Raw genomic sequence first — 22310 nt, 5'->3', positions numbered from 1 at the left:
TATACTAATTGCGAGGCCATAGCCGATCATTGTGTTTATAGATCTAATGTATCTCAATATAAAGAAACACTTGGTGCATTCATAGATCATCTGGTTAGGCTGTAATTTGTAATGAGTATTAGATTATATATTATAAAAATTATAAAAATTATAAAACCGAACTTTTGTAAATTGAGTCCTACAATTTTATAACTGGGTAAACAAGTGAATACAGTAAAAACACACTAGCATTCAAGCAAGGGTAAACTATGAAGTGGATGTAAAGTAATGAAGAGGCAAAGGAAGGTAGATTTTAATTTAAAGGTTGAACTGTGTTATAAGTACAAATAACTATAATGTTCATAAAAATATCAGGGCCTACTTAAGGAAAATGTATGACAATCAGATATATATAGATTTATTTATTTATGTATTTTTTATGGAACTTCCTTCTGATGAAGTCTTGGCATTAAAACAATTTTTAATCAGCAGGCATATAAAAAAAATCCAAAACAAGAGTTTTGGCATCACATACATTTGGCATGTCAAAGAACTGTGAGGTTGCAGATAGAGATGCTACACTTGTTTTTCAAATGCTGTGTTCCTGGTTTCCTCTGGATATGTTTCACACCCGGTCTGTTCCTGGTTTCCCAGCTGCACGGGGAGGCGGGTAGGATTTCCCAGTGGCTTCACTTCCACAGTTACAGCAGAGCATACTGCCACCAATGACTGCAAGAGCAGACGCTCCCCACCCCACATACAGAGCCTTGCCAAACTCATACCTGTGAACACAATAATGGACATTTAATCTCAACGATCACTGAACAGGATACAATAACAGGATTGTCATGTTGTGAGATGGTGTCATTTAAAGCAAAAAGCCATGAGGAGCTGTGTATTCCAGTGATTTTACCAAAGTAAAAGAGTGCTGCTAGCAAAAACATAAAGCAAATAGTGGCAAAATTAGCCTGATGATTATCATCTTATGTGGTTCAAGACACATCTGCCTGCAGTTTTAAGGTAAAACGTCCACTGTGTGGCACTAAAATCAAGTTAAATGTTCTGTAAAATAGATTCGGTTTTTAAGGTTAATGCTCTATGGGGTTTTAAATCAACAAAACCGACCTCCCTACCGTAAACCTAAACCTCACAGATGTGAGATGAAAAACAATTTCTGTGTGCTATGACACATTCGGCTGTCGTTTTGACTCTTCATGCTCTTCAGGACTAAAGGTAATCCATACGACACGAGATGTTGTAGTATATTTTTATCAAGTTAATCAGGAGTAATCAATGAAAACATTGTTGATTTGTACCACAGTTATGTCTGACGGGCAAACATGCAGTTTACTGTGTGTAAAGGCCTGTGGACGGTGATGGAATGTGTGCTCAACATATGTGTGACCATTTGAAGGTATGTGCAAAAACAGGAATAGCATTACAGGGGCTCTCATGACCGCTGGGAGAATTGATCTCTTTCAAAGTTGGTTCTGTTACTTCTTAATATGGTCAAGACCAGAGTCAATGAAGAGCATGATAGATAATGCATGTTTAAAAAAGTGTAAGCCACACCTTGTTTGAGGAGATGTATTTAAGTGAAACCAAACCCAGAGATGGTTCAGTTGTTGTTACTGTGGTTTCACTGTAGGCAGCTCAGCTTTATTGTGTGATACTAAAGTCTATTCTTCTGAAATCAAAACCCCAAAGATGCTGAGTGATTTTTCACAAAATTGGCACAAGAAACTGCTACAATGTCCATGTCTTCTGGATTAATACAATCAATTTTGGGTGAGAAACAGAACAAAATTGAACTCCTTTTTCACTGTAAATCTTGATGTCTGATCTTTGACGCTCGATTACACTTCCTCGTGCTTGATGCATGTCCAGAGCATGTTTAAAGTGTGAGAAAGTGTAATCGAGCTTCCAATCATGACTGCAACAAGGAGAATGCCGATCGCAAGAATTACTGTATAGTGAAAAAAAGAGATACATTTTGGTCTGTTCTCACCCAAAATCGATTATATCACTTCAGAAGATATGGATTAAACCACTCAAATTGTATAGATTACCTTTATGCTGCCTTTATGTACTTTTTGGAGCTTGAAAGTTTTGGACCCCATTGAATTGCATTGTATGACCAAACAGGCAACATGGACAAAAACGTCTAGATTACGGATGTAACCTCCGTTCCCTGATGGAGGGAACGAGACGTTGTGTCGAAGAAGCGACACTAGGGGTCTCTTTTTGCATCTCTGATCTATGAGAAAAGGCCAATGAGAAATTTGAAGACAGAATTTGCATGTCCCGCCCCCGGACATACGGGTAAAAAGGGCCTCTTCTCTATGTTTCTCACATAGAGCTAAAGCGGCTGGGGCCATCTTAACGCTATCATACGCATCGGGGAAGGCAATCTTTCCCAGTTTTCCTATTCTTTCAGGGGGGAAAGACCCTGCGGAGACCACACCTGCCCAGACTGGGGGAGGTAAAGGGTGGTGAAATACATCACTTGGGCTTTTAGGTCACATGTGGAGAATGGTGCGGTGGTAGATCCTACCTCATTGGGAGGGAGGAGTTGCTACAAACACGGCGACCGGGGATCCGTGAGGACTGCCCAAGGGAGAAGCGGGTCTGCTCGCAAGGGGACTGTGCAGCGTAAAATACACAAATATTTCCACGTGGGAGCCATCCTGTGGAGCACCTGTTCCAGTACAGGGTAAATTGGTCTTGGTCGGCGAATTCCACTGTTGAGGTGGGGCAGCAGAGTGCCGTGAGAACAGGATTTGCGGGGCAGAGGCAAAGGTAATTGTTTTTTATTGAGGATTGGTGGCAAATTAAGTAAACTTAACTGAAAATTCTCCTATGGGGTACGGAGTGGTCTGCTTACCAGCTCCGAAGCAAACATCTTGGTGCCTGGGTTGTCCATCTCAGGAACGCTTGGGAGCCTTCCGGGTCCTTGAATGGGTTCGTGAGACAGGGGGCATGCACCTCCTGCGCGGTGCACGATGCTGGGGCTGAGAGCTGGGCCCGGGTTGAGGCGGAGCTGTGCGTTTCTTAGGCGCTGCAGGAGGACGCCCTCGTCTGCTTTTTCACCACTGAGAACTGCTGGGCGAAGTCCTCTACAGTGCGGGTGAAAAGGACGAACTGGGAGAAATGTGCATCGAGGAAGCTTGTTTTGTCCACTTTGCGCATCTCAAACATGTTCAGCCACAGATGTCGTTCCTGAACCACGAGAGTGGCCATCGCCTGACTGAGTGGCCCTGAGGGCGAGGTTGGTCGCTGAGCACAGTTCCTGCAGCACGTCGGGATCAGGACTACCCAAGTGCAGATCTTTAAGAGCCTTGATCTGGTGGACTTCCAGGAGGGCCATGGCATGCATGGTGGAAGCGGCCTGTCCGGTGGTGCTGTAGGCTTTAGAGGTCAGTGAAGACGTCATCCTACAGGCCTTGGAGGGGAGCACAGGGCGACCCCGCCAGGTGGCGGCATTCTCGGGGCACAGGTGGATCGCAACCGCTCTATCCACCTGGGGGACAGGCGTGTACCCGTGGGCCGATCCGCCGTCGAGGGTAGTGAGAGCGGATGAGCGAGAGGCACGGTGACAGGTGGAGAGCGGCTGTGAGAGGCGCGCAGACCCGAGGAACCAAGCATCCAGCCACGAAGGCTGTGGGGAGGACGGAGGGTTCCAGTCCAGCCCCACGCTAACGGCGGCCCAGGCAAGAATGTCGGACATCTGGGCGTCAGCCTCAGACTGGGCGTGCTGGCCAGAAGGAAAGAAGTCAACGAATGTGTCGGGGGGCGGGTGGTTCGCGGGGACATACTCGGTGAAACCGCGTCCGCTGCCATCCCCAAATCGCCTCCATCGCCAGTTGGGTCGTCCTCAATCACGTGGGAAGAAGGAGCGACGCAGGGGGTGGCTGGAGCGGCGTTCCTGCTGAGGAAGGAAAGCAGTGACCGCAACGTTGCCAACGTTGTTCTCGAAGTGAGAGCATGAGCCATCCACAAACGCTGCCTTGGTGTGATCGCTGCCCAGACACACGGGACAGTGGCCGTCAGGAGCGGAGAGCACTCTTCTGCATCCAGGAACTACACAGGGGCGGAAGGGCATCTTTATACAGACGCGTCCTCAAAAGGACAATCAACGCCTCTGTGTATTGCTCTTTTAGAGTAAATACTCTTTTAATGAAAATGTATCTTTTACTAGCACTGTCGAAGCGCCCAGGGAAAGCTGCACTGCCGTGCAGAGAAGGAGAAAGCTGCTGATATGCGCCGTAGAACCAACAGGATACGCTGGTCTGAGATGAGAGGAGAGGAAAACCAATTGGTGGCTCACACAACCGGTCAGCTCCAAAGACAATTTCTGAATGAAACAGACGCTTTTCCCTCCCTTTATACCCGTATGTCTGGGGGCGGGACATGCCAATTTTGTCTGCCAATGACAATGGCCTTTTCTCATAGATCAGAGATGCAAAAGGCTCTCAAGAGTGACCCCTAGTGTCGCCTCTTCAACACAACGTCGAAGTGAGCGAAAGACGGGGAACACTTCACCTCCATCAAAATATTTCATTAGTGTTTCACAGAAGAAAGTAATACGACTTAGAGCATAAGTGTGAGTTAAAGATTGTCGAATTATCATTTTGGGGTGAACTATTCCTTAAAAGAGGTTTAACAACATTCTTGTCAACACAACTTTATGCTGAAAATACATTCATTAAATTAGGAATTCTTCCAGAGATTTTTAATGAAGCTTTTCATGAAAAGAAAATGTATTTATAATTATTATTATTAATATTTTTATTCATATCGATTACATGCTTCATCAGTGGCCTACAATAAACAATGATTAATTCATGCGGTTGACTCTAAATGCTCACCTTGCATTTGTTGCAGTAAATGGATCGAAGAATTTCCGTCTTATGTTCTCCCCATACCAGCTTGTGGCAGCAAGAGCACAAACACTTGTAAAAATAAAAAGAAACCTCATATGAGATATATATTGATGGGCAACAATATTAAACCTGATGTTGAAAAGATAAATTTGAGATACTTAAAAGACAAGTTTCATAGCATTGTTCACCAGTTTATAGACCCATGAGTTATGTGGCTTTTGGCCCATGTCTGTTAGCTTTAAATTAATCTATAGTTCCAAATGTATAGTAAGTTCTGGAGGTATCTTAATGCAGTCAAGGACAATATGTACCAGTCTTTCTTCCTATCTCAGGAAATAATATTGATGACTCAGTTTGCACAACACAGATTTATGTTCAATCACATGCTCTCTAGAACAAGAATGTCCCTCCCCCTGCAACTGACCAGTAAGTAGCAAATAATGGTTCAAGGCTGTGATATAAACTGAAGCCTAAAAAAGGTATGAGCCCCTCAAAATGTTATGCCCAAACATTAGATGAAAAATTAATCAACACATAAAAGAAAACTAATGGGGTCTTTAACTGACCTTAAATGCATTTCTATTGAGTGTTAGTGCTAGTGAAGTATTTCAGATATTTAAATACAATTTGTTTAAAGTATTAATAAATGTAAATTAATAGCAACATATCTGCAATGATGAAGAGAATGCCTCCAGCCAGGGCCACTTTATTCTTCTGTTCTTTGTCATCTGCCAGGCAGGTGGTGCACTTCATGCCAACAGCAGCAACCAACAGAGCAACCCCACAGAGAAAGACAGCAGTGATCATGAGACCTCGTGCCCCCTGAACTTCCCCTGAGAGCAGAAACCAGAGAAAACTTTCATACCTACTAATTTTATTATTTATTTTTATGCTTGAACATCACATTGTTCATCCTGGTAATTAAAAGTTTTAGGATTTTGAAACATTTAAAGCAAAGCAAAAGGTATGATGTAAAAGAAAAAGAAAATGTATGATTCTTAACTTTCTAGGTCACTAATCCAATTTCCTTGCAAGCTGATGTGTGTAATTTTTTTATGTTAGACTAAAATACTTTCTTTTATCCCAGCTTACTAAGGCGAGACAGTGGTAGTTTGGTTTCTCCTAAATGTGGAAATACTGTTGCACTGTAGTGCTATGAAACATTACTCTGTTTGTTTGAGCATCTGACCAGCCCAACACAGCAATCTTGGATCAACCTAAAGTGGGAGTTTGGAGCGAGAATTTCTGTTTGTGTCAGACAGGGGAGTACTTGGGAAAGCTGAATGAAAATCCTGGGTGTGATAGGCCAATGCTATGGTATCAACAGCCCAGTGGGAAATCCTCTGTTTGGAGACAGCATTCCCTTTCCGCTGTCCACAAAAGCAGACAAAGAGCTGCTCAGAACATCTAAAGCTCTGCGTGCGGTCCAGCAAAAGAAAAGGCTGGGTCTGCCTCCTTCCGGGGCAGCGCTTGCAGGTTCACTACTTGGTTCCTGAAGGGGGTCGTAGGAACCTTGGGCATGTAGCCCAGTCGCGGTCTTAGGACAACATGAGTGTCTGCCGGACCGAACTCCAGGCAGGTGTCGCTGACAGAGAACGATTGCAGGTCCCCAACCCTCTTGATAGAAGCATGCGAGATCAGGAGGGCCGTATCAAAGGGGGGTCTCTGAAGGCCAAGAGGACTACTGAGAGATCCCAGGAGGGCAACAGGCTAGGCCGGGGAGGGTTCAACCTCTGGGCGCCTCTAAGGAACCTGATAATCAAGTCATGCTTACCTAAGGACTTGCTGTCCACTGCGTCATGGTGGGCAGCGATAGCGGCTACATGCACCTTCAAGGTGGAGGGTTTACAGCCTCCCCTCCAACCTCTCCTGCAGGAATGAGAGCACTGACCCGACTGCGCACCTCTTCGGGTCTTCGGACCGGGAAGAACACCAATTTGCGAACAAGCGCCACTTTAGGGCGTAAAGTTGCCTGGTAGAGGGAGTTCTGGCTTGGTTGATCATGTCAACGACAGCAAGTAGTAGGCCACTTAGATCTTCCGCATCCTGTCCAGGGGCCGACAAGGAGGTTCCAGAGGTCTAGGCGCGGATGCCAGAGGGTGCCCCGTCCCTGCGAAAGAAGGTCCTTCCTCAGGGGAATTCGCCAGGGAGGGGCAGTTGCGAGAAGCACGAGATACGAGAACCAAGTCCGTGGGGCAAGTATGGCAAGAGTGACTTGTTCCTCATCCTCCCTGACATTGCACAGCACCGTGCAAGAAGGCTCACTGGAGGAAATGCAATCTTGCGCAAACCCAGGGGCCAGTTGTTTGCCAGTGCGTCTGTCCCGAGGGGAGCCTCCGTTAGGGAGTACCAGAGCAGGCAATGGGAGGTCTCTGGAAAGCGAACAGGTCTATCTGTGCTATCTGCGCATATTTCCCTGCCTTTATGTCTGGGGAGGGACATGCAAATTCTGTAGGTCAATTTCTCATTGGCCTTTTCTCATGTTCAGAAATGAGAGACCCCTAGTGTTGCTTCTTCGACACAATGTTGAAGTGAGCTACAGACACTTGGCTCTCCTTTGTGAGACGCTGATAAAAACAGCAAGATGTAGCATAGTAGAGAAAGAGGTACATCTAGAGCATGTATTTATTGGAATTTATAATTTTTTTAAATAGCATCACCGTCATTTGTCTGAATCTCGCTCTCTCTCTTCCATCCACTTTGGTGAAGTGTAGCGGCCATATAAAGCAAAAACAAAGTGAGACACTTCAAAAGCGTCTGTCTGATGCATGAGCACATAGACCAACAATTACAAATAGCACTGAGGGAACTAGGCCAATAATAGGGTTATGTTCTATGATATGGAAATAATTTTGTTTCTATTTGCATTATAAACACTCTAAGTTGCCTAAATATTATAAAACTATTATGTTTAGAAATTCTATGTTGAAAAAAATCTTTGCTCCATTAAACAACACTTATTGAAAAAGAACTAAATATTTCAAAGGGGGCTAATCATTTTAATTAATGTAATGTTTTGTTTTCGTTCTGTTAAAAAAAAAAACATTTGTTTGGTCATTTTATTTTTAATTTAATAATTTATTTAATTGATACATTTTTTCTTGTTTTTTTTCCCTAAATTCATTACTTGCTGCCACAATATTATGTAATGCATTTGAACTATATTCATTTATAATATTTATTAAGCCTATTTATTATATTTAAAATAATTTTAACTATTCTAAATTACCTTTGGGGGCCTTTCTCAGTATTTTGCAATTAATTGCTCATCATAATCAGCCCATCAAAAATGTCTCAAACTAAAATTATAATACCTCTCCTATGATTTAAAACTTATCAATATACTGTAAAAGTAATCCATGAAAATAATTATGGAAAACCTAGTTGTTCTCATTTATCATTGTAGTTTATTCTTCATTTCATCAAGAACATAATAATTTATGTAATAAATATTTTAATGGAATAGTTTAAATGATAAATATTGTAACACAAATTTATTTATTACTTTAATACACATTTGTATTTAAGTTCAGTTCCATTGCACACTTTTTTGTTCTTTTTTCACATTATCCCATTCTTTTATTTTCTTCCCTCATTTATTGAAATAATTTTTATAAATGTTCTATACTGTCTGTCTATTTCTGTTATATACGCTGTTATGCTAACAATTATGCCAATAAAGGTTTGCTGACGGACTGTGGAAATGTGACGAGGTGTGGAAATAGCTACATTATATAAATACATCTGAGGGATTGGAATTCTTTTTTTTTTTCATATTCATATTTTATGCACAAACCTTTATTTTGGCTGGCACTTGTATAATTTCTAACTGAAACATTCGAGAAAAGAATTTAAGTCATCATACGACACATCTGCTCAAGAATTCAAGGCATTTGTCCAACATGTCTGAACATGAGCTATCTAAAGCGGTCAAACATCAAGAGGGGTTTTAAGGATTTTTTTCAATTCACAGTTCATGATTCATGCAACAAATAATACTCTATTGAAAGAGAAAAATAAACGTACCTGGTAGCTGTAGTAAGGAGTCATAGATTTTACACTGGAGCTGCCCAGTACTCTGTGCCACACAGGACTGCCAGAGCCCCTCATACATTGCCTGGGCTGTGATAATATTATCTCCAGCATAAGATGACATCTTCCACTCTGCCATGGTTGTAGAGGCGATTAAACCAATAAATCCCAAGAAAGCCAAAATGTAGCCGAGTAGTTGGAGCCCTGCATTGGCCATTGTTTAAAGAATTCAGAATAAACTCTTCAGGAAAGGAATGATAAATCTGTGAAACTCTAGATGAGCTGAGAAACTGCTCTCTACGCCACTGACAGATGAATGAGTGTTCTGGAGTATCTTCAGGGCAGATAAACTCCCACACCTGAAAGACTGAGAGGCTGCGCCTCGTAGTGGTCATTTGCAAAAATGTCAAATATACCGTACAACAAACAAGGCCCCAAGACATTATGACAAACATATCAACAAGCCCAGCAGACATCAACAAAATGGAGAGAGAGAGAGAGAGAGAGAGAGAGAGAGAGAGAGAGAGAGAGAGAGAGAGAGAGAGAGAGAGAGAGAGAGAGAGAGAGAGAGAGAGAGAGAGAGAGAGACTCTTTTTTGTAAATTAAAGTGAGGTAATTCTAATTATTTAAAGATTTAGTGGCATTTTTCTTCTTCATAAGGTTGAAGTCAGAAGTTTACATGCACTTAGGTTGTCATTAAATTAATTAAAACTAATTTATTAACCACTCTACATATTTAATATTAGCAAACTATAGTTTTGGCAAGTCGTTTAGGACATTTGTGCTGTATTACTTTGACACAAGCCATTTTTGCCAACAACTGTTTACAGACAGATTGTTTCACTTTTAATTGACTATATCACAATTCCAATGGATCAGAAGTTTACATACTCTAAGTAAACTGTGCCTTTAAGCAGCTATTAAAATGATGTCAAGCCTGTAGACAATTAGCTTCTGATAGGAGATGTACTGAATTGGAGGTGTACCTGTGGACGTATTTTAAGGCATGCCTTCAAACTCAGTTCCCCTTTGCTTGACATTGTGGGAAAATGAAAATAAATCAGCCAAGAGCTCAGAAAAGAAATTGTGGACCTCCACAAGTATGGTTCATTCTTGAGAGCCATTTCCAAATGCCTGAAGGTACCACGTCCATCTGTACAAACAATAATACTCAAGTATAAACACCATTGGACCATGTAGCCATCATACTGCTCAGGAAGGAGAAGCATTCTGTCTCCTAGAGATGAACATAGTTAGGTGCAAAAAGTGCAAATCAATCCCAGAAAAATAGCAAAGGACCTTGTCAAGATGCTGGAGGAAACAAGTATCGACAAGTATCTATATCCACAGTAAAACTAGTCCTATATCGTCATAACCTGAAAAAAGCTGCTGAGCAAGGAAGAAGCCACTGCTCCAAAGCCACCATAAAAAGCCAAACTACAGTTTACAAGTGCACATGGGGACAAAGATTTAACTTTTTGGAAAAATGTCTTCTGGTCTAATAAATCATTATCTTTAATATTATACGGACATTTCTCTTAAAATAAAGTTGTGATCCTCACTGGCCTAAAGCCGGTGCACACTGTACGCCTTATGAGACTCATTTTGGGAATCCAAAAGTATCAGCAATCTTACAATGTTCAGTGTGGCATGTTCACCAATGGCCGATTAATAGCCTTTGCAATGATTTTTAGCCTCCAACAAAGTTCTGGCAGTGTCAGAAATTTAGCATTGCAGCCATGTAGAGAGAATCCTGAGTGGCTGCATCACCGCCTGCTACAGCAATAGCACCGCCCACAACCACAGAGACCTGCAAAGGGTGGTACGAACTGCCAGAAACATCATCGGAGGTGAGTTTCTTCCCTCCAGGACATCTACAACAGGCGGTGTGTGTTAAAAGCTCAGAGGATCATCAGAGACTCCAGCCACCCGAGTCATGGGCTTCTCCATCAAGCAGGCGGTATCGCAGCATCAAGACCTGCACCAGCCGATTACATGACAGTTTCTTCCAATAGCAATCATACTTCTGAACACTTGATCTCTCATGATCAATATACACTGCACTTTATTAATCTATTATCTCACACTGGACTGTCATTACTGCTATGTTGCTCGGAACTGCACACAAGCCTTTCACCTACTGTTGCACTTGTGTATATGGTCGTGTGACATATCCATAGGGAATTTGCAAGTGATATATTATTAGCCTCTATGAATTTTCTAAATTTTGCGTGGCCGATAGGTGACTAATGAAAAAGAGGAGAACCCATCTTTTTAGTTTTCTCATGATCAGAGAAGTTTGTAATTTTTCGGGCCACAAGTCTATTTATTTCCACAATTAATATTTGCTTGAGGTAACTAATTATTACTGTAGCCCAGATAGCAAAAAATGTCCGCACGGCTTCTTTTTCCGCCGACCCTAAGCTGTCGGCTATAGGTGCGTCCCACTGGTGGGGATGAAACGTTTGCCGCCGAATTCGTCACTCCCATATCTTGCGAGATGCTGCTCGCGAAAAGCTGGCGGGCCGCCTGTTTCATTTTCTCTGGCTGTTGCCTCGGGCTAATCGACCGCGGCCGGCTGGCGGCAAGCCGCTTTGAAATACAAGGACAGCTTAGACTCTCAAAATCGACCAGCCATGTTGGCTATTATTATTTTTTGCTCCAAAGCCATTAGGGTTTATAACATAGTCTTGACTCTTGATTCCATGATAAGGTAAGGTTTAGGAAATTACATTTAAATTACTTTGAAACTCTGAAGCGATTATACAGTAATATATGTAAAATATATTGAATTATTTTATGCACTTAGGTGAAAATTGTTTACATTTCTTTGATTGATGCACATTTGAGACATGCACCAATAAATCAAAAAGAATTCCTTTTGTAAAACTTACTTGGCAATAAATCTGATTCTGATTAGGTTTTAAAATAGATATTTAATTCATGGTATGAACAATTTAGCAGAATAAATTGATGAAGTTAGACTTTTCACCAATGCCTGACTATCAGTGAACAGTGAAAGACATCTGCAACATGGCCAAAATCTCGGGTATACTTTATAATTTTTTTATTAATTTGCAACCATGGTGATATCTATCATAAACATGAAAATCCCCGTTTTGACGTGAAGGATGAACTCAATGAAAAAGCTAAATTATCCTCTGGTTTCACAGTTGCGCAGAAATTTCGTTTATGTCTTCACATTTTTTCCAACCTCGATTTTTTTTTTAGTTATTTTACCTTTTACAGGTAAGGGATTCATTTGCATGACCTGTACAAATGTTTAAGAAAGTGTTAAAGTCCCTGTAAAGTCAATAAAAAAAAAATCTAAACACATTATAAATGTTAAATGTATTGCTAAAACACATTACAAAGACTGTGAACTGTGGAGTACTGAATAGCCTACGTGTACAAGCGTAGTGACGAACTTCCGCTGTCGCCAGAAGTCGACATATCTTTTTACGGTTTACTTGCGCGTTGCACAAAATGTCTGTTTTTACTCGATGTCTCCATGATCTTCCGAAAATTAGCGTCAGAGATGTTCATCGAATTGTTGATGCCTGGTCCCCTGCTCCGACAAGCAAGAGGGACAAGGGCTTTAAACTCTACATATCGAGTTATCTGCACAACTACAAGGGTAAGTATTTTAATCTAATGTGGTGTTCCGGCAGATAGCGGCTAAGCTAGTTCACCACGTGTTCATTTTTAATGTAACGTTAGTATAGAAGCTTGTTTTTTCTTAGTTTTAAAGCAGACTGTTTGTTCATTTTTGTGATAATTGTAATATCAATTATATTAACTTGCTCTCCTCTCAGTTTCTAATAAAGATCAGGGCACAGGTGAAGTCACTGTCAGGGCATTGTGTTACAGGTCCATGAGGAAAACGGAGAAACCTCACAGTTTGAGTGTATGATGAAGCTAGAATTGATAAGACCGCAGAAATAGGCTTGTTACTTTAATAGCCCGATGGCTACGGTTATTCATGTTTAATGTAACTCAAATGAAAACAGTTATTGTAGGCAGGTAAGTTTCCCTAGCTGGTCCCCTCCGGGTAAAATGCGTTCTTATTCAAGTTTTCAACTCAGTCATTCGTTTAAGATGCAATCTTGTGTTATAAGTATTAGGCTATCATGATTATACAGTGAGCAAGCTACATAAATAAGTATTTAATATAATAAAAGTGTAGGGCAACAACTGAGGGTGTAAGGTAAAGGCTGAATATTGTAGATTTATTACAATATGTTGCATGTTTCAATTAAAATACCTGTGGATATGCAACTTCCCACTCATGAAAGTTTTATGTTATTCAAAGGAGCACACTCTCTACAAAGGCCTGACTGGAGATTTGCCTGATCTATCCGTCCTTCAGGTGAGTAGGGATATAACAATAGCAAATTTCACTGTACAGTATGATATATCAACCAAAATCTGTATACCAATATTTCATTATTTTCTTTTTCCTCCCCTTTTACAAACAAATATTCTGCTTCAAAGAAAAAAAAATTAAATTGAATTGATGTTATCATAAGGGTTCTTCATTATGAACTTGTATGCCATGCATAACATACTGTGGATAGAAATTACAGGGAAAGTTACTGGTATGATAATTGTGGTTATATTATATTACTATTATATTTAGTGTATTGCTAATCAATATATTGTTACTTCCCAGGTGACAGCGGCTCACTTATAGAGCAGGTGAAGCAAGTTGGGACAATGTTGAAGGCGTTTGCTCGCACTGGGCAATCAGGTACAACTTGCAAACAACACCTGTGGTTGTTGGTTTAATTCCCACTGGGGCCACCTGTACATGTAGTAGACCTAGATATAAATGTCATAGTTTAGTAGTTGAAGGACCAGGACTGACTACTTTATTCTTTTATTCTGGGAACCCCTGTAGGTGCAGATCAGACCCCAATGGTGCGACGTCTTGGAGAGTTTGGCGATGTTGTGCGTAGCATGGACAACAAAATGGACGCTATGCTGCAACATTTCAGTGCCAATGTGTCTGTTGGAGAGTTATAACTGACAGGGGATCTGTTACACCCCCCTAGACACCCAGGAAGATTTGGCGTTGCTTGACAACAGTTTGAGGCAGGATAAAGAGCTCCAGCAACGATTTGCAAGTGTGCCGATTTCGTTTATAACGCCATAGGGTAATCTAAAAAGTACAATTAAGATTGTACACTGCATATTCTACAGTCTGAATCCACAGCCTGTCACATTTTAAATTTATGAGAAGCTTCAGAGAAATGTAATTTGTAAAACTTTTTTTTTTTGTATTTTCAGCTTCGGTTTTTGGCAATCAAATGTGGGAGGGACCTAAAGACAACCCTGTGGCGAATGCTTCAGAGTATCTTCTCTAATCACCTTTCCATCTATACAACCTGGACTGGTGTAGGGGATAAAGCATGTTTTAGAGACATGTTCCTGAAGACCATTGTTCAAAGTAAGTTGGATATTTTTTTTTTATTTAAGTAGATGTGTATGACCTTATGCCATTCAAACAGAATGACAGATCTTTATTTTCTACAGGAGCCATCCGGAAGAACCCGGCAACCCAGGATGCCACTGATGAGGCGATCCAGGTTAACGTTGCGCGTTACCTGAAAGGAGCATCTGAACGTGAAGGTGGAAAAAGGCACCGCACAGCTTAGAGGTACCCACAGCCGACCCCTTAAACCTAGGTTGACTACTGACACCCCAGCATCACTGACAACTGGAACCCTTTCTTTATCCTGCAGTCAGTAAAATCAAGACCCCTAAAAAAGCCTACTAAAAGAATCACTGAAGATATGCCAATTTGCACTGCCTCATTCTGGAAGTCGGGGAAAACCGGTGCTTCTTAGCCCACTACGCCACGTAGACCCCAACCACTCCAGACATTCTGATTGGCTGTGTTCTCTACAGCCAGATTTTCTGCTGTTAATTGTATTTGTTCCCACTTGTTGTCATGTGTAAGTTGAATGTCAAAATTTATATTATACCTGTTATCCTGCACATTCTTTGATACCAAAGATCTAAATTATTTAATATACAATTTGCTGCTTATTTCATTGTTACAGTGCTTAACTATTCTATTTTTAAATATAGCTTGTAAATCTTAGATTATACATCTAATACTTGATATCTGCACATTATCCGGTATCAAATATTCTACTTACCGTGACTTTAGTATTGGCTTATTTCATTCTGTCAGTGCTTAACGATTCTATTATAGTTTGTAAATCATATTTCATACCTCTGATACTTGATTTTGCACATTAACTAGTACCAAAAATTCTATTTTCATTCCATCACAGTGCTTAACTGTTATTCTATTGTTAAATATTGTTTGTAAATCTTTTGTCAAATAGGCAATAGCCCAGGGGTTTTCAATGGGGGCATTTAAAGTATATCAGGGGCGCTGAGAGCAAATTAATAGAGAGGCGAGCATTGGGTTACAAATGGGGGGTCATAATTATCAAATCTATTGTCAAGTTTACTCTTTGCATTAAAATGTTTATCTAGACTTAAATATTACGGTTGGTACACATTTGTACCGCGGTTCATCTGATTTTGAAGTGTAGCTACACATCTGAAGTATCTGGTTTAGCAACGTCAACAAAAACACAGGGAGAGGCACAATATCGGCTAATGCTACCTGTATGGCTCTGTAGGTGGATACAGCTCAATGGACAGAGCAGCGTGACCGGGCGTTCATCAAAAAATAGTTGAGAACCACTGTGTTAGCCAATGCTTATGATGAAGTGGCCGCACATGGGAGAGGCACGGTGGTAGGTCCTGCCTCGAAGGGGATGAGCTCTACAAACACAGCGACGGGGAGCAGAAAGGGCTCTGCCCAAGGGAGCTCCTCCGCTGATTTCATGAGCCACAGAGCTAGGGAGGAAGGACATCAAGGGTCCACGACTTCCTGAACTCGACTGGGGGTAAAAGGGAATGTTTTCATCTCAGAGGAGGGGAAAGACGCTATACGCAAGTGATACACCCAGCCAGGTATTCCGTATTACCAAATACCTGTTCGTATCTGAAAGAACACAGGACGAAACCGGCTCAACCGGCAGATTGTAAAATCTCATGAAGGTATTGGGTGTTGCCCAGTCTGCTGCTCTGCAGGTATTTGCTAGAGAGGTGCCATTGGCCAGTTCCCACGAGGATGCCACACTCCTTGTAGAGTGTGCTCGACCCCTGCGGTCACCACCTGGCTCTGGTAGGGCAATGCAATGGCGCCCATGATCCAGTGGGCAAGCCTCTGTTTGGAGACAGTGTTCCCTTTCTGCTGTCCACCAAAGCAGACAAAGAGCTGCTCAGAGCATCTAAAGCTCTGCGTGCAATCCGAGTAGATGCGCAAAGCATGCACCGTACACAGCAATGATAAGACTGGGTCTGCCTCCTCCTGGGACAGCACTTGCAGGCTCATGAAGGTATTGGGTGTTGCCCAGTCTGCTGCTCTACAGGTATCTGCTAGAGAGGTGCCATTGGCCAGTTCCCACGAGGATGCCACACTCCTTGTAGAGTGTGCTCGAACCCCTGCGGTCACCACCTGGCTCTGGTAGGGCAATGCAATGGCGCCCATGATCCAGTGGGCAAGCCTCTGTTTGGAGACAGTGTTCCCCTTCTGCTGTCCACCAAAGCAGACAAAGAGCTGCTCAGAGCATCTAAAGCTCTGCGTGCAATCCGAGTAGATGCGCAAAGCATGCACCGTACACAGCAATGATAAGACTGGGTCTGCCTCCTCCTGGGACAGCGCTTGCAGGCTCATCACGTGAGAGTCTTCCGGACTGAACTCCAGGCATGTTTCGCTGACAGAGAATGCTTGCAGGTCCCCGACCCTCTTGATGGAAGTGAGCACAGTCAGGAGGACGGTCTTTAATGAGACAGCCTTTAACTCGATTAACTCTAGGGGCTCGAACGGGGCTCTATGAAGGCCCAGCAGGACCCAGGAGATCCCATGAGGAAAAGAGCCATGGCCTAGATGTGTTCAGCCTCCTGGCACCTGTCAGGAACCTGATAATCAGGTCATCTTACCAAGGGACTTACCTTCAACTGCATCATGGTGTGCTGCTATAGAAGCTACATACACCTTTAGGGTGGAGGGGGACAGCTGTCCCTCCAGCTTCTCCTGCAGGAAGGAAAGCACTGACCCCACTGTGCATTTCTGGGTGTCTTCTCTACAGGAAGAACACCACTTAGCAAACACGTGGCACTTTAGAGAATACAGCTGCCTTGTAGAAGGAGCCATGGCCTGAGTGATCGTGTTTACCACTGTGAGTGGTAGACCACTTAAGTCTTCTGCCTCCCATCCAGGGACCAGGCGTGGAGGTTCCAGAGGCCTGGGCGTGGATGACAGATGGTGCACAGTCCCTGAGAAAGTGTGTCCTTCCTCAGGGGAATTTGCCAATGAGGTGCTATCGTGAGGAGCCTGAGGTCCGAGAACCAAGTCTGGGTGGCCACAAGGGTGACTTGTTCCTCATCCTCCCTGACCTTGCACAAGGGAATGTGCAAGTAGGCTCACTGGGGGGAACGCATTTTGCGCAGACCCCGGGGCCAGCTGTGTCTGTGCCGAGGGGGGCTCCCATCATTGCATACCAGTGCGGGCAGTGGAAGGATTCCCGCGAAGTGAACAGGTCTACCTGTGCTTTGCCAAATCGACTCCAAATTAGGTGGACCACCTGGGGGTGGAGTCTCCACACTCCACTGAGCTTCGCCTGCTATGACAGCGCATACGCTGTGGCGTTGAGGCTGTCTGGGATGTGAGTAGCCCGCAGCGACCTCAGCCGCTGCTAACATAAAACATGATTTTTAATTAAATGTATCACTTATCTATTATTCATTTCCATACAAATGTGTGGGTTTTTATGTTATTGGCTATGAAATATAGTAACAAATTCACTGTTTCAATTTGTTCCATTATGGTTCAATGTTGCCTTGGGGCAGCTAACTTTAAAATGGCTGTATATACATTTAATATTATGTTTAAATATGTAATTTACATTTTTACATTTACATTTTATGCATTTGGCAGACGCTTTTATCCAAAGTGACTTACAGTGCAATTATTACAGGGACAATCCCCCTGGAACAACCTGGAGTTAAGTGCCTTGCTCAAGGACACAATGGTGGTGGCCATGGGGTTAGAACCTGTGACCTTCTGATTAACAGCCTTGTGCTTTAGCCACTATGCCACAACCACTCCAGAATGGTAACATAATGTTTAAGCAGAATGGTAACATAATGCGTACCATAGAGAGTTAAAGAAAAAAAATTGCAAGTAACCCAGCAACATTACAATATGACTGCTGCAGTGGAGAAATTAAGTGTCTCCAATAGCAGGAATCAATAAGGGATTTGATAAGAGAGGTGGATGAACTTGTCCTGTGGGTGGTCAAAGTACAGTCATGAGACTGAACCCATTATATTTTTCAATAAGCCAAATATTCAAAGTAACATACAAATGTATCAATGAAGGGAACAGGTATTTATTTACTCTGTGCCATTACTTTCCAGATGGCCATTCTCGCTGACCTTGACCTGTCCTTGCAGTTCCATTTATGTTGTTTAATAATACAAAATTGTCCAGTTTGAAAGTTGAATACCATTTATGGCTCTGATATACTATGTTAGTTCATACAGTATCAGGCCTCTGTAGCACTGAACCATGTTTTTAAAACCTGTCTTGGCTAGCACACAGCAGTGGATTATTGGCATGGCAACGAGAAGTCGCTACATCATCTAGCAATACAACAAGGTCACCTGCAGATGGTGTATCTGTCAAACACAGTTCTTAGTGATTGAAATTAAGCCACAATCTTTGAAGTGGACTTCAATATATCCATGCGACACTCATACAAATTGTATTTAACTTTAAGAGAAAATTCCAAGATTTTTACATTTCTGGTGTAGCAACAAGAAATTTAAAGTGTCCTGGCTATAATAAGTAGGCCTACAATTAAGATTACAACAGGCTAACTAGAAAAAAAAGTTAGTCGAGACAAACTTTAAGTTGGCTTGTGAAAGTTTGGACCAGAAAGTTTGAAGAGGTTTAAAGTAGTTTGAAGTTTAAAATAGTTTATAGTTTAAATTAGTTTAAAGTTTAAAGTAGTTTGTAGTTTAAAGTAGGGCAGTGGTGGCTCAGCGGTTAAGGCTCTGGGTTACTGATCAGAAGGTCAGGGGTTCAAGCCCCAACACCACCAAGACACCACTGTTGGGCCCTTGAGCAAGGCCCTTGAACCTATCTGCTCCAGGGGTGCCGTATCATGGCTGACCCTGCACTCTGACCCCAGCTTAGCTGGGATATGTGAAAAATAAATAATTTCACCATGTATATGCAGAAATGTATGTATAATGTGTGACAATTGATCAATTTAAATTAAATTAATTAATTAATAATACTTATAAGTAGTTTAAAATTTAACTTAGTTGCTAGATAGATAGATAGATAGATAGATAAATAGATAGATAGACAGACAGATAGATAGATAGATAGATAGATAGATATTGACCCTCAAATAGATAGATAGATATTGACCCTCAGATAGATAGATAGACAGACAGATAGATGCTAGGACATTTTTAAAAAATTTGTAGTACTTTGCTAGGTGATGCTAGCATGTGTTAGCATAATGCTAGAACGTTTTTAGCATATTTTAACACTTCACTAGGCGATGCTAGCATGTGTTAGCATGATGCTAGCACGTTTTAGCATGTTTGAACACTTAGCTAGGTGATGCTAGCATGTGTTAGCATTATGCTAGCACGTTTTTAGCATTTTTTAGTACCCCGCTAGGTGATGCTAGCATGTGTTAACATTATGCTAGCACGTTTTTAGCATGTTTTAGCACTTAGCTAGGTGATGCTAGCATGTGTTAGCATGATTTTAGCACATTTTTAACATGTTTTAGCACTTCGCTAGGCGATGCTAGCATGTGTTAACATGATGATAGCACATTTTTAGCATGTTTTAGCACTTCGCTAGGCAATGCTAGCATGTGTTAGCATGCTGCTAGCACATTTTAGTACTTCGCTAGGCGATGATAGCATGTGTTAGCATGATGCTAGCACGTTTTTAGCATGTTTTTGCACTTCGCTAGCTGATGCTAGCATGTGTTAGCATGATGCTAGCATGTTTCTAGCATGTTTTATCACTTTGCTAGGCAAAGCTAGCTTGTGTTAGCATGATGCTAACAGGTTTTTAGCATGTTTTTGCACTTCGCTAGGCGATGCTAGCATGTGTTATCATGAAGCTAGCACGTTTTTAGCATGTTTTAGCGTGTGGCTATGAAGATTTTAGGTCATTACTTTTTGGCTGCTTGATAAAATAAATCCTCTGAGGGAGAGAGAGAGGGAGAGATGCAGGGCTGACAGGCCCTTTTTGTCTGTGTGTGTGAAAATGTCAGTTGGGATTTAAATTTCTGAACATTCCACAATGTTAAGTCAATGGGAGTTTTCCAGTTTTTGATCATCCGCTGTGGGAAAACCGTAAGTCCGATCAGTTAGAAAAGATATAGCACACTCTGAAGGTCTGTGCCGAGTTTGGTGCCTGTAGCTTAAAAGCTCTAGGAGGAGTTAGTCTTGGTAATTTTAGTCTCAGAAGAAGAATGTACATTTCCTGAAGAAAATGTGAGTGGTGCTTGCCGTGGCAAAACTCGTCAAATAGCATTTTATAACTGCTGACATATGTGTTTTTTTACTCGGTTGCTAGGGTACGCCACTCTGGTTGCTACGCAGTTACCGTAGTGATATTTATCAAGTCTCCTTGCTATCCTGAGTAAAATCAGTCAACCCGGAAGTGTCAACGATGTTCTGATCCAGAGATATGTGATTTGTTACTTGGTTGCTAGGGTAACCCCTCCTTGTTGCTAGGCAGTTACCATAGTGATTGTAATGAAGTGTCTTTGCCATCCTGATTGAAATAAACCAACCCAGAAATCTCTATGATTTTCTGGTGCAGAGATATGTGATTTGTTACTCGGTTGCTAGGGTAACACCATGTGGTTGCTAGGCAGTTACCATAGTGATACTTATCAAGTCTTCTTGACATCCTGATTGAAATAAACCAACCCAGAAGTCTCTAAGATTTTCTGGTCCAGAGATTAGTGATTTGTTACTCGGTTGCTAGGGTAAGCCAATGTGGTTGCTAGGCAGTTACCATAGTGATACTTATCAAGTCTCCTTGACATCCTGATTGAAATAAATCAACCCAGAAGTCTCTACGATTTTCATGATGCTAACACGATTTTAGCATGTTTTAGCACTTCGCTAGGCGATGCTAGCATGTGTTAGCATGATGCTAGCACGTTTTTAGCATGTTTTAACACTTCGCTAAGCGATGCTAGCATGTGTTAGCATGATGCTAGCACGTTTTTAGCATGTTTTAGCACTTCGCTAGGCGATGCTAGCATGTGTTAGCATGATGCTAGCACGTTTTAGCATGTTTTAGCGCTCGCTAGGCGATGCTAGCATGTGTTAGCATGATGCTAGCACATTTTTAGCATGTTTTAGCGCTCGGCTAGGCGATGCTAGCATGTGTTAGCATGATGCTATGACGCGTTTTTAGCATGTTTTAGCGACCTGCTAGGCGATGCTTAGCATGTGTTAGCATGATGATGCTAGCACGTTTTTAGCATGTTTTAGCGCTCGCTAGGCGATGCTAGCATGTGTTAGCATGATGCTAGCGCGTTTTTAGCATGTTTTAGCGCTTCGCTAGGCGATGCTAGCATGTGTTAGCATGATCTTGCTACGTTTTAGCATGTTTTAGCGCCGGCTAGGCGATGCTAGCATGTGTTAGCATGATGCTTGCACGTTTTTAGCATGTTTTAGCGCTCGGCTAGGCGATGCTAGCATGTGTTAGCATGATGCTATGCGCGTTTTAGCATGTTTTAGCGCCGGCTAGGCGATGCTAGCATGTGTTAGCATGATGCTATGACGCTTTTAGCATTTTTAGCACTTCGCTAGGCGATGCTAGCATGTGTTAGCATGATGCTATGACGCTTTTAGCATGTTTTAGCGACTCGGCTAGGCGATGCTAGCATGTGTTAGCATGATGCTAGCGACGCTTTTAGCATGTTTTAGCGCTTCGCTAGGCGATGCTAGCATGTGTTAGCATGATGCTAGCACTTTTTAGCATGTTTTAGCACTTCGCTAGGCGATGCTAGCATGTGTTACCAGTGTAGACTGATTCCCAAACAAATGACTCTAATGAGCGGTTCTTTTGAATCTACAGTGTGAAACATACAGTGTGACCAGTGTAGTCTGATTCCCAAATTAATGACTCTAATGAGCCGGTTCTTTTGAATCTAGTGTGAAACATACAGTGTGACCAGTGTAGTCTGATTCCCAAATTAATGACTCTAATGAGCCAGTTCTTTTGAATCTAAAATGTGAAACATACAGTGTGACCAGTGTGGTCTGATTCCC

The 22310-nt window shown here is 42.1% G+C and overlaps 1 protein-coding gene across 1 annotated transcript; it reads right to left on the bottom strand.

The window, feature by feature from the left end:
- Positions 1–266: 266 nt before the first annotated feature.
- cldn1 (claudin 1) lies at positions 267–9229 on the bottom strand. Its single transcript, XM_052127923.1, has 4 exons — positions 8889–9229; positions 5531–5695; positions 4848–4932; positions 267–761 (listed from the first exon to the last, which is right to left on the bottom strand). Exons 1-4 carry the CDS (start codon positions 9109–9111, stop codon positions 605–607), a joined length of 630 nt encoding a protein of 209 aa, XP_051983883.1. The 5' UTR covers positions 9112–9229; the 3' UTR covers positions 267–604.
- Positions 9230–22310: the final 13081 nt, after the last annotated feature.

This window comes from Xyrauchen texanus, chromosome 6, assembly GCF_025860055.1.
Source record: "Xyrauchen texanus isolate HMW12.3.18 chromosome 6, RBS_HiC_50CHRs, whole genome shotgun sequence".
NCBI classification, from domain to species: Eukaryota; Metazoa; Chordata; class Actinopteri; order Cypriniformes; family Catostomidae; genus Xyrauchen; species Xyrauchen texanus.
This window is presented reverse-complemented; position numbering and strand designations above follow the sequence as displayed.